A 17,875-nucleotide genomic window follows, 5' to 3' on the forward strand; every position below is an offset into this window, starting at 1 on the left:
TCAGTTCTAGTTCAGTTCTAGTTCAGTTCTAGTTCAGTTCTAGTTCAGTTCTAGTTCAGTTCTAGTTCAGTTCTAGTTCAGTTCTTGTTCAGTTCTAGTTCAGTTTTAATTCAGTTCCAGTTTAGTTCAGTTCTAGTTTAGTTCTAGTTCAGTTATGGTTCAGTTAGACGATGCTCTGTCATTGCCTAACTTTCATCGAAATTATTCAAAATGTGTATATGTATATCCTAGGAATGATGTTATTTCGGATAAACTTCCTTAAGAAAATACGATCATAAAATAAATATTCTGATATAGAATGATATACAAGAATGGTTTTCCACCAATATTTTCATGAGAAGATGAAGACTCATGCACCTAACATCCTTCTTTCAAATTAACTTAAATCTTTATTTAAAAATATATATAAATAATAGTATATAGATATAATTTGCATTTGTTTGATGATAAGAATTTCAAAATTTTGCTTTCGCATTAAAAACAATGTATTATTCTTTAAATCGCTTTTTAATTGTCGTCGACTGTTTAAGACTATTAAAGCTGTTGGTGATGTTATACTCTATCTAGTGGTAGAGGTGGTTGGTTGTTCACTTGGTATGTGGTAGGTTTGTTTGAGCTTATATAAATATTTTGGTCGGTTACTTTAATTAATTATTATTCTTAACACATTACAGGTGTGTTCTAGTATAAAATATTATTTGTTATTTTGATTCTATATATATTTTTTTTTATTCAATTTCAGTATTCAATTTTGTTTTTATATTTTAAGAATATATTTATTTGGTTATATCATTCTAGTCTTGTTTTAAAACTAATTTTTGCAAAAAAAAATATCTTTGACTTGATTGTTTTGTTTGAATTTTTTTTAATTCTAAACACATACGCCTTACGGCATACCAGAAAATTTATTTAGTTTTTTTTTTTTTGGCAAAAGTTTTCTTTGTATATTTGAGGAATTTATTATGTTGGTTTTGTAAGAATGTTCATATTTGTGTGTATGTGTGTTTTTGTTGAAATAGTTTCGTTTGAAAACAATTAAGAAATACTTTATATTTTATAGTACAAAATAATAATACCACTTACTATTATTGTTAAGTTGTTTGTCTTCATGTTACATTAGTTTTCATTGTAAAAACCTTTTTCGTGTAAAAATTTCTATTCTTACGCTCTTTACCCTTCGGCTGGTTAAACGATTTAACCTTGTATTGTTGACTGACTTTATCATTTTACGAATTTAATAGAATGAAACTTAAGAATGCACTTTACTGATTTATTACATGGATATAAATGATTCATTGTATTTTTGGAATTTTTTTGTAATGGTATCTATCATTTAGTACAGATATAGGGGTCTAAGAGGAAGAGATTAGAAATGTTTAATAAAACAGAAACTTTTTGCTCAAAACTTACTCTTTGACAAGATATTTATTGATTTGCTTTACACATTCTTTTCTTGCATTAGAACCATTATGGTCTATATGATTTTGATTTAAAAATTTTTATGAGTTAACCTTTTTGGTTTAGTTTGATCACATAGTCTATATAATTATTACTAAGAAGAATTGTCTAAAGACTAGTCCATAGTGTAGTCAAGAGATTGGATAAGTCAATATTTATTAATTTATGGACTAGAACACAGTCTAGACAACCATAGACTAATGCATTGACAAGTTAAACAATTTACAAGTTCATAAGTGAAACTGTAGTTTACTCCATGTATAAGGTTACAAGGATTGGTGGTAATGATTACATAAAGTAATTAATTATATGACCAATTACAATTACTTATAATGTGCAATTAAACAATAACCATGTACAATTACTTTTAATTATTGTTGAAGTTTAACTAATTATATTTACTTGTAATAGTAGTTTAGAAATTAAACATTACATGTATTTGTAGAGAGAATTTTCACAATTACATTACATCAATATTAATTGTAATTGGAAATACTTAAATTACAAACAATGAATGTCGAAAGATTTAACGTGAGTACCTGCCTTGACGGCATTATCTCACGGTGGCCTTTTTCATCCACTGCGTAGACTAGAGACGGTCTACCATCAGCCCCTGAATTCCTCAATAAAGAACTTAGGTAGCAATTTTTGTACATGGATGTCCAGTCCATGTACAAGAACTTTGTTGGGTTACTCAAGCTATCTAATCTCTTGCCATAGCAGCACCTTTGCGGAATGACAGGCAGCATAGAATTCACTGGTCTAGGGTCAATAGAAGGGGGTCACAAGTCCCAATATCAGGTTGAATCAATCTTCCGGTAAAGCGGATGGTGACCATCCTTATGATGTCATGAAAGAATTGCATTATTCAAAATACAATCTCCATCATCTAATGACCCATTCCAGTGCATTCCTTAACCTCTTAAAGCCCGCGCAACCACACTACTGAGATGGCTCTCTTGTTTTAGCAACAGCACCTAGAGACATATTGTTAGTCCGAAATACCGAAATACATACCAGGCAACCATTGAATACCGACCTGACAATTACCCAGCATATACTGGCGTCCCACTACACGAACGGTAAGAGATACCGATCGGGTTTAGGAATCCAGAATATGCTGCTTTGTTCACAGACCTGTTCGAAGAGAGATTTATCCAACCCATTAGGCATAGGATATATCAGTCCTTAAACCAAAATTTTCTCCCCACGATTTTGGGTATTTAACCACAGCTCTACATGGATCCCGAAGGAACCTCAACCAACTAACCAGTCAAGAAATAGTCCTGCGGGCAACTGGCCACCCGTAGCGCCAGATTATATGGTGCTCTGGTTAGACCTCATGCCAAATCATTCTGAGGCGAAGCCAAGGATACATTTGACATCACCAGTTTATAGTCCCGGCAGACGAGAGGTATTGGTAGCATCTCTTTACGCCGGGGGGACTTAAATTACAAACATAAGCAATTGAAAAACTTCACTTGCAATTACAAGTAGTTGTAATTAGCAAAACTTCAATTACAATTACATGGTTGACTAGAATCACGGGGTTCGTTGTAAACGAGTTTCTGTAATAGGCAAAATTTCAATTAAAATTGAATATAATTGTAAAGCTTTAATTTGTAATTAAAAATGTAAAAGTAAATATATACTTATATTATTCCATGGATTTGCCCAAAGAATAATTTACAGAATATTGAATATTGTCTACAATAAGTCCATGACCTAGCCAATAGACCAGTTCTTAAACTAGTCCTTAGATCAGTCTTTAAACTAGTCCATAGACCATTCACTAGACTAGTCCTTAGATCATTAATAAACTACACAATAGGTCGCTCTATGGACTAGTGAAAAGAATAGTTAATAAAATGATCCAATTAATAAACTAATCCATCGATTAGTTCAGAGAGAAATCTGGGCCATAAATATCCGTTCAAAAAAATTTTGATCAGCATTATATATGTATATTATGATCGCTATATTGTGTAATAACCTTAAAGGATCCGAGTCATACCGGGCCTAAGGATTTTTTGACAGCGACTGTAATGCTAACTGTCGAACTGTTTCAACAACAATAGTAATGAACTTCGTTTCAAGTCAGTAAGTTTTAGAAATGGTTTTCATTTCAGAAATCTACGTCTTGTAAATGTTAAAGAAATGTATTTTCGAGATATGACTTGTAAGTGGATTAGTTTAACTTATGTGTAAGTAATGTTTAATGCCTTTTAAAGCAGCGATAATAATTATATTTGCTCAAAACCTAAGATATATTTTTTTTGTGCTAAAAATGTTTGAGTTAAAATTTAGAATCAAGATTGTGTAAAAATCATCTCTTCTGAGGTTCTTTTTCAATAATTCAATGGGCCAAATTTTATTTCTTTTTTGCTTCTTTTGAAGCTATAGTTTTGCCGTGATATGTTGAGTTCCAGAGAAATAAACATTTCAGAAAAATATCTCTTGAATATGTTTGGTTGTTTTGTTATTTGCCTCTTGCATCCTTTCCGATATCGAATCCTACCACAGACATAATCGTAATTATATATAGGGAAGCATTTAGTTAGACTAACGATAACTAGTAACCATAGTAGTGGCGATAATATGCATTCTTGAGGACAATCTCTAGTAGCACATAAGGTTATCGATCTGTCATATAAATTAAGCGTAATAAATCTGAATCTTAGCTTTTCCCGTGTTAAGCTTTTTACAACAAATAGAAAGCTTTAAAATTAAATTAAAGCGCTTTATTGTCCATACCTTTAACCACTCAACATTAATATATCAGAGTCCTTTTCGCAAAAAAGATCTAAACGACATAAAAATCGGATCCTATATCTCCAATATATAAGGTTTATTAAGAAGTTTTAAAGTATATAATTAAAAACAAGTATGAATGTATAGTCGGGCATAGCCGACTATATGATATTAGAATTATTAAAAAAAGGATTTGATTTGTTTTTTTAACTTTATTCCTGAATATTTTTACATATTTTAGCCAAAAAAAGAGATCTTTTACAAGAGGGATCAAAGGGGAGTAAGGGAAAATATGGATTTATCCTTATAAATGTTGGTAAATGTCCTTGGGCCAAAAAAGAGTATGTGCCAAATTTCATCCAATTAACTTAAAAGTTGCGACCTGTACCTTGCGCATTATGTTTACAAGAGCACCCAGCCAACCAGACGGACGGACAGACGGACATAGCTTAACCGAGTCAGAAATCAAATCTAAGCCGATTTTTATAATATAAGGTGGATATAGGACGAATATTTTTGTATGTTACAAACATAATATACCCTCCACACTAAAGTGGAGTAGGGTATAAAAAATGTTCTCGTGTAAATTTTTGCTTTTGACGTTTATGTTTTCTTTTGCGAAAAGGACTCGATATTATTGGAAAATTGCTATAACAATTTCCTACTCACCTCTCTGCGGCTTATAGCCATACAATTCCAAAACGGGTAAACCATCCTCCATGAAACGTCTCACTTGCTGCCAATTTTCATCGTTACTGTTAATAGTTTGATCGGCTGGTAAAACATTGACATCCGGTATAAATTTACTTTCAATTAATTTAATATTTTTTAAATTCTGATCAATTTGTAAGACGGACGCAGTTGCTGCAACAATCACCAGCAGGGGACAGAATATATGAAGCCACATTTTTATGTTTTTTTTTTTTCAGTTGTTTTTTGTATCACTTTTTTAATGATTTTTTTACGTCTGTTCACACTGTACGTTATAATAACGTTATAAAAAATTGTCTTAATTGTTTATTTATTTAAATTAATAATAAGCTTGTCTTTTTTATACACTTTAAATTAAAATTAAAAAAAATAAAAATACAATTCGTTTTTTTTTGGTTTGTTTAAAAAAATTTACAACACCAATGTTGCATTTATAACAATAAAAATGCAATTGATGGCACGACTTTTCATTTAAATTTCATTGCGCAAAATTTTTAAAAAGCGCTTAATTTAAATTGTTTTTTTTTAGTTGTTGTTGTTTTTTTTTTTGTAAGATTATTATTTTCGTAAGTTTGTTAAATTGTTGTAGTTTATTTGTTTTTAAATAATTTTCATATTTTAAAAAGTTTAATTATTATATTGAATTATTTATTATTTATCTATTTTTAACATTCTTTTTGTGGTTGTTATTGCTGTTGTTATTGTGGTTAACTTCGTTATTGTTGTAATAATTAAACATTTATATGTTGTTTTTGTTTAGTTTTTTTTTTTAATTATTATTAATTTAATAGTTTTTCTTATTAGACTTGTGCCGTGTTTAATGTGTTAAACTGTAATTAAAAATAAATATTTTTTTTTGATTAAATAATTTCATTGGAATCTTTCACGTTTTGATTCAAACATGTTTATATGGGATTTTCCCCCCTTTCTGTAATAGTTTTGTTTTTAACACATTTCGCTTTACTTTCATTTATTATTAATTTATTTAGTCTAACCAGTTAATGATATTAAAAAAATAATAATAAATATTTTTATTTCTACATGCATGTGTCACATTATTGTTCAAAAAAATTTGTGGCACTTAAATGTTTGTAAGGCACCCTACATTTCACTTTTCAAAACTTAATCCTCTCCTAATGACTAAAAGATAGCAAAATTGGTACTTTTTGATACTTTTTTTGATACTATTTGATGTTCAACAGTACCGTGATACTTCCGAGTCTTATTTGATACTTTCAGGGCCGCAATATCACCATCTGATTATCGTTTAGCCAGTAGTAAATCTGTCTGTTAAAATAGTTTTTTTGTATGAGAACTTGCAATAAATTATTTCGAAAGACACAACAGGAGACTAATAATGGGGGGAGGGGGGGTAAAAGTTGCTTCATAATTTCAAATATTTTTGGCACTTATTCTCGAAAATACATCAACTTAAAGTTCTAGAAATCAGCTAATAAAATTATAGAGTGTTGGAATTCTCTTCAATATTATTAGACAAATTGTTAAAACCTTGCGACCAATTTAAACACTTCTAAACGATTAATTATCGCTGAATTCGAATCTGACCTCATATTTTCACTATTACGTCTGGGATTTCAGACATTTTGTTCTGAGGTGCCACGCCCACTATAGCCATTTAATCCAAAAATATTCGTATGTATGTCAAAGTTGTCCATACCAAATTTGAGGAGTTCAACTCTTGCAGTTTCTGAGATATGCGACTTCTAATACTTATTTTGAATATGGGCGTGGCTCCTCGCCCTCTTGAAATTTTAAAGTAAAAAACTATAGAGAAGTCTGTAGTCAAGACTATAGAGAAATCTATAGTCAAGACTATTGAGAAGTCTATAGTCAAGACTGTTGGGAAGCCTACAGTCAAGACTATAGAGAAGTCTATAGTCAAAACTATAGAGAAGTCTATAGTCAAGACTTAGAGAAGTCTATAGTCAAGACTATAGAAAAGTCGATAGTAAAGACTATAGAGAAGTCTATAGTCAAGACTATAGAGAAGTCTGTAGTCAAGACTATTGAGAAGTTTAAAGTCAAGACTATAGAGAAGTCTATAATCAAGACTATAGAAAAGTCAATAGTAAAGACTATAGATAAGTCTATAGTCAAGACTATAGAGAAGTATGTAGTCAAGACTATAGAGAAGTCTATAGTCAAGACTATAGAGAAGTCTATAGTCAAGACTATAGAGAAGTCTATAGTCAAGACTATAGAGAAGTCTATAGTCAAGACTATATTGAAGTCTATAGTCAATACAATAGAGCACTATATTGTCAAGCATTAATTAATCTATAGTCAATACAATGAGTGTCTAGTTAAAATAATATATTAGTCCATATTCAGGACCTAAGATCAGTCAATATTCATGACTATAGACGAGTCTATAGAGAAGACTTTAGATTAGTCTTTAGCCAATTGAATATATAGTCTTGATTGATCTATAGTCCTGATTATAGCTTGATATATACTCAGACTATTACTAGTCTGACTATAGATTACTCTATAGCCTATAGCTCCTTCTAGACATACAGAAAGACACTTTGAAAATTTCTAAATAACTAACTAACTTACTAACTAACTAACTAACTAACTAACTAACTAACTAACTAACTAACTAACTAACTAAGTAAGTAAGTATACTGAGTATTATAAACTGGCAAGAGAAAGCTGAAAACAGAGAGGAATATGGGAAAATTACTGATCAACTTAATCAAGAAGCTATTATTGATGATGAGTTCAGATGGTGATGATAATCTTTTGTCAGAAAGCTTGTAATGTTCACGAGTTTTACCACATTTTGAAAAACATATGCTATACATAACAGAAGTAATTGTAGTGTATTTTTAGTTCGTTTTTAATGCATTATTATATTTTCACATTTATTTTATGTCATTTTGTTTTAACATATTTGGTTTAACTGTTGTTAACTTGAATGCATATATTGCATAACTTTTTTTTACATTTGTTTTGTTTTTTATTTGAGTTGCATCACATGCACTTACGCAGGCGTATTCAGTTTTTGCAAATATCACCACTTTGCTGAAGCTGAAGTGGAGGAAATACATATATACATATGTACATATCAGCTTACAAAGTAAACATTGTGGTAAACATTTGGTATTAATGAAGATTGTTTTACCAAATTAGATTGTATTACAAGACAAATAGTTAACGAACAATTAGTGAAAAGTGAAAAAACTATTTAGGTTTTTAAACTCAATATCAGTTATAAACTAACCTGTCTTTAGATCATTGAACTGTTAAAATGTCTTTTAAAAAACTTTGTTGCGTTACTTTTAAATTTTATAGATTTTACGTAAAAATCTTAAGTATATATATTTTTAAAAACTTTTGATTAATAATACTTAAAAATATCGTTCAAAAGTTTCCTTTTTTGTAGCAAGTTCCCAATAACGATTTACATTTCCAAACCAAAAAAATTAACTTACCTAGTAATCTGGAAAGTAATCGATTGGCTATTTACTTTGTAATGTCTTTTTTCTTATTTCTTTAATTTCATTATATTTTTATTTACTATAGTGTCACCATTATTTATAGTTTTATTAAAAGCTGCACGAGATCATTTAAGTCCCATTTGGTAAAAATTATTACAATTAGTGCAAAAATTAATACATATGTTAACAAAAAAAATTTGTCTAATTTGACAATTAAACGTCCGTGTTTAAAAGTCTAATCTAACTGTGGGAAATTTATATTAATTGTTCTAAACGTACTAGTCACGTAACGTTTAACTTTTTAAATATTCTAAACTGTAAAAAGTTAATCTATGAATATAAAGTTGATACATAAATGTAATACTGATTTTAATTTTAATGAAGTCTCTTGCTGTTTTGTGACCTACATATATTCGAATATCTGAAGCGGAATAAGTTAGCTTAGGTCAGTTCAGTTATAAACCCCCAAAAGTACTAGTCACATCACTGGTTAGTCTTTCCATTGTCAGTTGAGGGGAGAAAAAAAGTACCAGAAAGTCACCTTTTTAGATTTTCATTCAATCAAGACCCTGAGTGTAAGGTTTCCTTAAAATGTACCAATTGAAAAACAAAACAAGTATGAAAGCATAGTCGGACATTGCAGCTCTTACTTATGCTATCCTGTTAAAAATGTGAAATATTTTTTTAAAAATATAGAATTTAATTTGTTTTTAACTTTATTCCGAAATATTTTTAATTATTGTTGATTTAAAAAGAGATTTTCTACAAAAGGGCTAATAGGGGGGGGTGTTAGGGGTAAATATAGAACTATCCTTATCAATGTCGATAGAGAAATTTGCGTCTACTTCAAATTTATTAGAATTTAATCGTGTTATTAGTGTTTATAAGTGAATTTGAGCTTCAATACATTTTCAGAAGGGGAGTTTGTATGGAAGATAGGGTCAAATGAGGCCCGATCATTACAAAGATCGTTAGTGTCATTTAAAGTTCTATAAAACTAACTTTTGCCGATTTTTGTTGACATAATAGAATATTTAAAGTAATTATGAGTCCAAAGGTACGGTTGTATGGGAGCTTGGCGAAATAATGGACCGATTTTAACAATTTTCAATAGCGTTCGTCCTTGAAACAAAAGCATAGTATGTGCCAATTTTCATCAAATTGCTACCTGTAGCGTGTGCACAAGGTTTACATGGACACACAGATGGACAGAAAATAATTCTAGCCGATTGGTTTACTTTAAGGTGGTTGCAGGACCATTTTTTTGGGTGTTATAAACATCAGCACAAACGCGCAATACTCTCATAAGTAAAAAGATTAAAAAATGCTAATTGAATAACGAAAAGTACTTTAAAGATTTATCTTATAGAAAAGCTAAAAAGGGACCAATTACAAAACAAAGAGTCCTTTTTTATAGATTCATGGTTTAATATTATTGAGTGAAAATGAAAAAGTAAAACTCAAGACTTTGAATGATTAATCTTTATTAAACATTAGAGCAAATACCAGTAGGAATCCGTTGATACACAGATTGCTCTAAATTGGGGCTGGGGTTTATATTGATGATCCAAAGGCAGAAATATACCATTGGATTAGAATAAATATGGCGGCCACAGCCAGAAGGCAATTAAGGCGATATCAGGTGATAGAACTAAATCGAAGACCGATTGTAAGAAAGCTTTAACTGAATACTCACTCAGAAGTAAGGTTTACATCATATGGGTACCAGCACACTGGGGAGTAGTCCGTAACGAATGGGCGAATGTAATAGTTTTAAAAAGAAGGGAGCTCGAGGTAGCTAACCTGACAAACGCAAAACCATTTGACGCAGCAAAAGCTGAACTAACAAGTAAGAGTGTTATATTCGGCCATGCCGAATCTTATATACCCACCATCAAATCATTCATGTTTATGTAGAATTTTACTGATGTACTCACATTTTTGAGTCAGTAATAAGTCTTAAAATCATTTTCAGAAGCGGACCTTGGTAGGTTCAATTATGGACCCATTCTCATTAAATTCAAGAAAATGATTTTAGTTCCTATAAAACTTTTTTATGTCGAATTTTATTGCTTTATATATATGTTTTGAGCAGATATGAGCATTAAAGTCAAGGCGACCTTATATGGGAGATAAGGATTATAAGGATCGATCCTTATAAAAATTGATAGGGAGATTTTGGCTCGCACGAAACTTGTTTATGTAGAATTTTGTAGTAATGAGCGATGAATTCATTGCCTAAAGGGGACCTTATTTGGGGGGTCAGACAATAATGGACCCATCCTCATAAAATTTAAGAAAATGATTTTTTATGTCGAATATTATTGTTATAGACTAATCCTTATAAAATTCTAAAAAGAGATTTAAGTTTCCGTAAAACATATTTGTGTCGAATTTCACTGCTAATGATGCTTCTCTTAACCAGTTATGGGCGATAAAGTAATTTTCCGAAGGGGACTTTATATGGGGGTTAGGGTCAATTATGGACCGATCCTTATAGAATTCTACGGAGAGATTTATGTCCTCATAAAGCATGTTTGTGCCAAATAAAACCTCTCTTGATGCTTCTGTTAGGCAGTTATGGGCGATAAAGTCATTTTCTGAAGGGGACTTTGTATGGGGGGTTGGGTCAATTGTGGACCGATCCTTATAGAATTCTACGAAGAGATTTATGTCCTCATAAAACATGTTTGTGCCGAATTATACCGCTATTGATGCTTCTGTTAGTCAATTATGGGCGATAAAGTCATTTTCTGAAGGGGACTTTGTATGGGGGGTAGGGTCAATTATGGACCGATCCTCATAAAATTCTACGAAGAGATTTATGTCACCATAAAACATGTTTGTTCTGAATTACACCGCTATTGATGCTTCTGTTAGTCAGTTGTAAGCGATAAAGTCATTTTCTGAAGGGGACTTTATATGGGGGGTAGGGTCAATTATTGACCGATCCTTATAAAATTCTACGAAAAGATTTATGTCCCCATAAAACATGTTTGTGGCGAATTATACCGCTATTGATGCTTTTGTTAGTAAGTTATGTGCGATAATGTAATTTTCTAAGGGGGGCCTTATATGGGGGCTAGGTGAAATCGTGGACCGATATTGCCCATTTTCAATACCAAACAAACTGAATCAACTATAAGTAACTGTGCAAAATTTCAGCTCGCTAGCTATTTCTGTTTGGACTCTATCGTGTTTTCAACAGACAGACAGACAGACAGACGGACAGACGGACGGACATGGCTAGATCGGCTTAGAATCTAATAAGGACCTAGAATATATATACTTTTATGGGTCTTAGACGAATATTTCAATGTATTACAAACGGAATGACAAAAACAATATACCCCCCATCTTTTTTGATGGTGGGTATAAAAATATAGGTGAAAAATCCCATAAGACCTCTTGGAATAATGAAATAGTTGGTAGAACCACGAAGATCTTATAGGGTGACCCTGATGAAAGCAAGACGACAAATCTCCACAAAATGGAGATAGATGTGTGACCACAGGATTACGAGTACATCTATGTAAAATCTGACGTGTGGATTCAGACGTTTGTAGAACATGTGGAGAGGACAGTAAAACTCTGGAGCACTTTCTTTGCCACTGTAAGACATTCGTCGAAGTTAGATCCAAGTATCTTGGAAGTGATGTTATTCCGGAAATAACATTCCTGACAAACACTGATTGGAAGATTTTTAGGAATTACGTCCAGGAAACTATGTTTCTTAGCACTGAAAAATAATTCATTCAGTTTCTCTTTTTTCATGATAAGGAGCTCACAACAGGTCCGATTGTGACCTAGGTGTATTTCTTCAGATTTGATGTAGTATACATCCTCCTATCAACCTTACCTAATCTTTATTATGATAAAGTACCAAAAATCTCGTTTCATATAATTTCATATTTCATATAAAACTCAAAAAATCCAAGTTAAAGTACGAAAAAGCACCAAAAATAATAGTCCTTCTACTGGAGTTACAAGTAATGTCACTTTAGCATTTTAACTAACTATTTAACTAACTCTACGATTTAATTAAATTTAATCAAAATTAGCTAAATAACTTTGAATGAAATCAAATTTCAATTATGGACCAAAACTCATCAAATTTGGTTAAGAGATTTATGTAAGACTTATTTTAGAAGTTCATCGTTATACATGTATTTTTTAAACAGTTATAACTGAAACTGTTTTCCAGGTGCAACTTGCATTGGGGCTATGCAAAAATGTGGACTGATTTTGCCTATTTTCGAGCTATCTCAGTAGTGTGGTTGCGCGGGTTTAAAGATGTTAAGGAATGCACTGGAATGGGTCATTAGATGATGGGGATTGCATTTTGAATAATGCAATCTTTCATGACATCATAAGGGTGGTCACCTTGCCGGAAGGTTGATTTCACCTTATGTTAGGACCCACCTTCACCACCTTCTGTTGAGTTTAGACCAGTGATTGCTCCTTGTCGGGATTCGCATTGGGCTTTCATTCTATGCTGTCTGCCATTGCGCAATGGGCTGCTATGGCAAGATATTAGATAGCTCGAGTACTTTAACAAAGTGTTTGTACATGGACCGGACCAGCCATGTACAAAAATTGATACCTAAGTTCTTCATTGAAGAATTCAGGAGCGTATGGTAGTCTACTCAGTGGATGAAAAAGACCAACGTGAAATAAGGCCGTCATGGAAGGTGTTCATGTTAAACTCTCGACATTCGTCCATACTTATTCTAATATGGAAGGAATGATTTCATTTGAAAAAGAAAATGTTAAATAGTAAATTGTTCAATAAAAGTGTTTTTTAGAGAATTTTAAGAAATTTTTGGAGGAAGTATAGAATTTGTTTTATGAAACACATCTGAACAACTTCATAGACCAACCCCCCAGGGGGAATGTTATCTTACAGAAATCGCCATGTTGGTGTTATTGTAAGTACTACCATTATTACTAGTCTGCTGGGACTTTTAACTTGTAATGATTGAATATATCCTCGGTCTTTCTTTGGAATGATTTGACATAGGATCGAAACAGGAAACAACATAATCTGGTAACATGGAAAACCATAGCCGAAACGGTAGTTTCGAACATTGTATTGTTCCAGTTATTGGAGTAGACTCTTCGAAATGCATGTGTTGGCTGAGGTTCAAACCTAAACTCGCGGGAGAGAATATTGTTAAAATGATAATAGTTTGGAGTGATTGTAAAAAGTTCACGTAAAGTATTTCGGCAGAACCATTTACAAGCCATTAGTGTATATGCAAGCAGAAAGAGGCGGTATTGGGACGTCTAATTAGCTCAACCTGTGGTTGTATGAACTACATTATAATTAAAACTAGTACCCTTTTGATAGAATTAAATCGGTAATCCCTGTCCATTAAATCCTATGAATCAACAAGTTAATAAAATTTTCTTCGCTCAACTTGTTGATGTATATTAATTTTGTCTGATTAAACATCTAGTAGACTACAGCCATTACTTTCACCCAATCACATCCTCCAACATTTGCTATAAATAAATTTATGGACATAATTAAAAAAAAAAGAAAATCTCAAAAAATCAGATACAATCAGAAAACTTTGTTGTATAAACAACAGATTAATTGACAAAGTTGATTGTCACACATTTGTATTTGTTAGATTTCTGGACGTCAGTTTAATAGTGAGGGAGTGAATGTGAATGTTTTGTTTCAATTGTATTGACCCCTGCACTTAAATCTGATCGCATACAAGGCTGTTTAGGGGTCTTTACTTTGCGGATAAAATACACACAATTGATGGACGGACGGACGGCTTGCTAATAATAATGTTTGTTCGTAGTTTATATTCACGACACAACTCAAAAGCACACAACAAAAACACTTGTCATCAACAACATCATTATCATAGTTTAGACAAATTAATTTCAATTAAAATATCCAGCAGATGTGGACGAAATAAGAAAATAATAATAAAAAATATGTGATCACAAAAAAAAGAAACTAACGACGTAAATAACGATAATAATAAGAGTGACAAAAAATAGAATAAATAAAACGGGATTTTAAATAAATTGAAATTACTGAAAATAGAATATTCCAGCACCTAAAACAAAAAACGAAATAATTCTGAAAAAAGAAAATAAAAACTTTTCTCAAATCTTTCAAATCCCTCTGACTCTGACAAGTTCAGTTAAACTATATTAAGTGTTCACATTTATTCCGATTTAAATTGAGTTTTGTACAACAATCATCAATTACAAGCAATTTATAATGGGCTTTCTTTAATTTATCTTGATTTTAAATTGCATCTGAATAAGAATTTCTTTAATATTTTTTTGTTTGTAGAAAATTTCTTTCCTCTTTTTTGATTTTATTATTATTTATTTTTTCCAAACGATTTTTTTCCAGTTGTTAGTTTGTACACTCTTCAATACACTTGATTCTTTTCAGTTTAGTTTATTTACCGATTTTTTTTAAATTGTTCTTTTTTTGTATTTTTTTTCTTATAAATTTATTAGTTTTTATGTTTTAGTAATTTGTTATTTTATATTTTCTTTGTTTGCCGTTTTTCACAACCGCTCTCGTTGAATTCCCGTTTCGTACTGAGGAATTGTTGCAAACTCCTGTCCAGTAATTGTTGTACGTCGGTGGTAGTGTTCATAATGACGACGATGATGATGTTGTCTTTGGTATGTCTGTCTATGCTTTATGTTTTTGTGCTTGTTTTAGTTTGTAACATTTGCCTCATCGTTTTTATGGTGGTAGTTAGTAATCGTCGTCTTCGTCGTTGCCGTTTTCATCGTACTTACTATGTATACATCGTAGTGGTTTTACAGGTGTGTTAAAAAACTTAGTAGTGACGATTTTGCATAGGGTCCCCTATGTTAGACATGTCACAGTACCCGTGCCATATTAAGTACTACTCTTTTCACTAGGTAGATATCTGTCTCCCACATTGGGTGGATAGATTTTGCGAGATCCATGTCTGACGGGTCTAACCCTTCCACCAGATGGACATCTGTCTCCCTCATTGCACCGGAATGTTAGTCTCTTTTCACTAGGTGACAGATGTCCACCTAGTCAAAATCTCTCCCACATTGGGTGGAGAGATTTTGCGAAAGGTCCCCCATGTCTGAAGGGTCTAACACTTCCACAAGATGGACATCTGTCTCCCACATTGGACCGGAATGTTAGTCTCTTATAATTAAAATATAAGTCAGTAGAGTAGCCAGCTGAGTTCTTGTAATTCCGGCACTTAACCCTTCAGTTAGGTTTTTGTATAGTTTGATTAGACAGTACAAATATGATGGACATTTTCCAAAAAAAAATCAGGAGCAAAAAATTAAGGTTCGTCTTTAAAAGAAATTAAATTAGATTTAAAATTTGTAACCAATCTTTCGGATATGAGTGTTGCGAGTTCGCTGATCTGAACAGTAATATGCAAACCTTACTTCGGATGACAATACTGTCTGCCTTGGGTCCTATTTATCTGCAGAGGTGTCTGCTTCTTTGCCGACTAATTATTCGAAGAATAAATGAAAATGAAATGACGTTGTTAATAGGCCTTTCTCTAAGGTTAAAAGGCTGATAGATCCCAACCAAGTCCAACTAAGACAAATGAAATTCCTTCAAGAACACTTATTTGCCATACCATGATAGGAAGAAATGAAGATCTTCAGTCCGATTAATTGAAGTAAGGAGTGAGATCGAAAAATTCTTAACATGCATATATGTTTATAAAAAAGAAACCACTAAACTTACAGCTTTATTTTTTTTCTTATTTGATTCAAATTATTATTACAATTTACAAAAAAAAAAATATTTTTATAGTTTTAATCACTAGTGATGAAATTTTGAACCCTTTTCGGAAACCCTTCCATTAACGTTTTTCTAGTGCTTTCTGTCACTTTGCTCGAACATGTATTCCATCTCCGTTTAAAATCTACCACACTTTTGGACACCTTTTTTGTACTCTTCAATCCTCTTTTAACAAGAGCCCAATATCTCTCCACTGGCCTTAGCTCCGGGCAGTTTGGAGGATTTGCCTCTCTTGGTACAAATACCACATTATTGTTCTTGTACCACTCAAGGGCTTGTTTACCATAGTGACAGGATGCCAAGTCAGGCCAAAAATAAGTGGACACATTATGAAGTCTTATGAATGGAAGCAGCCTTTTTTGTAAACATTCCGTGATGTAAATTTCGGTATTTATAGAGCCCGTTGTAACAAATGATTGGCTTCTTTTGCCGCAACTGCATATTGCTTGCCATACCAAGAACTTTCTGGGAAATTTTGTCTGCTTTTGGGTCCTAAACGTTTCTTCAACATTCCCTCGAGCATCAGCAACATAAAACTTTTGACCTGGAAGTTGCGAAAAATCTGCCAGAACATACGTTTCGTCATCCATTATGCAGCAAGAATATTTTTTATAAAACTTGACTTCAATTTCCGTGCTCTGTTTTTGGCCTCTAAATTTTTAGCAGCGTTCCTGTCAGGAACTTTTTGAGCCTTGTATGTTTTTAAACCTGCATTAGCTTTAACTTTTCGTACCAAATAGTCCGAGCACTGAGCTAACCGAGCTGCTTTCCTACCGGATGTGTTGGGAGCTCTTTTGAAAATGCGTTCTATTTTTTGGCTTTAGAAACATCATGTGGACCATTCCTTCTACCTGAAGCAGGTTTTCTATCAACTGACAAGTTCTCCCGGTACTGTTTAATAACATTGGAAACAGTTTGACGGCAGACCTTTGTATGCTTGGCCAACTTTTTGTAAGACCAAGTTGGGTTTAGTTGAAAATATTTAATAATTTCAGTACGCACTTTTTTCTGGTCACTCATTTTAATCAGATTAACAAAAAAATTAATATAATTGACATTACACATAATAACTGACATGTTTTTCAAAGGTAACTTGATCAAAAAAAAAAAATCAAATAATACTTTAGTTGAAAAATGTAATGAAAAACGTGTGTTAAGAATTTTTCGATTTCACTCCTTAATAGTGCATTCGTGCCCTAAAAAATATTGGATACATTGAATCCATACATATATTTACCAAAACAACAAGACAATTACCGAAAAGTACACTAGCCTAAGATATACAAAGTTTTTTGGCTTTGCTATTTGTCACTGTTAAACTCCACGTTATTCCTAAATGCGTTTATTGAATAACATTCTGATACACTTGTCATCGATCTACCAATACTGACTATCTATTAAAGTTTTCTACTCTCACTAGTTGCAGACTATAAATTCCATTTGGAAAGCAGCCATCTAAGAGAATCGTCTGGATTGACATCCTTTAAGGACTGAATCTTCTTTGCTGTCATCGAACACAGAGTCATGAGAGTCTTTAACTTTAGAAAGAACCTGCACGTAGCAACTTACTTGATAGTATACCGGAGGTAATAATATTACAAGAAGTACATGTAAAGGAGCGCTAACTAACTAACTAACTAACTAACTAACTTACTAACTTACTAACTTACTAACTTACTAACTTACTAACTTACTA

At 32.1% G+C, this 17,875-nt stretch overlaps 1 protein-coding gene across 2 annotated transcripts in view; it reads right to left on the reverse strand.

Annotated features, from left to right (window-relative positions):
• Positions 1-14,956, reverse strand: part of LOC111684736 — a 25,079-nt gene extending 10,123 nt beyond the window's left edge. Inside the window, exons 1-2 of one of the 2 annotated variants that reach the window (XM_046949182.1) lie at positions 14,826-14,956; positions 4,879-5,267 (exon numbers count right to left, since the gene is read on the reverse strand). In XM_046949182.1, the coding sequence (XP_046805138.1) occupies positions 4,879-5,116 (238 nt within the window). In that variant the 5' untranslated portion in view covers positions 5,117-5,267; positions 14,826-14,956. Of the gene's footprint in view, positions 1-4,878; positions 5,329-14,825 lie in introns of those variants that run through there. The other variant, XM_023446935.2, reaches the window with a different exon arrangement.
• Positions 14,957-17,875: the final 2,919 nt, after the last annotated feature.

The sequence above is a fragment of the Lucilia cuprina genome, chromosome 2 (genome assembly GCF_022045245.1).
Source record: "Lucilia cuprina isolate Lc7/37 chromosome 2, ASM2204524v1, whole genome shotgun sequence".
Classification (NCBI taxonomy): Eukaryota; Metazoa; Arthropoda; class Insecta; order Diptera; family Calliphoridae; genus Lucilia; species Lucilia cuprina.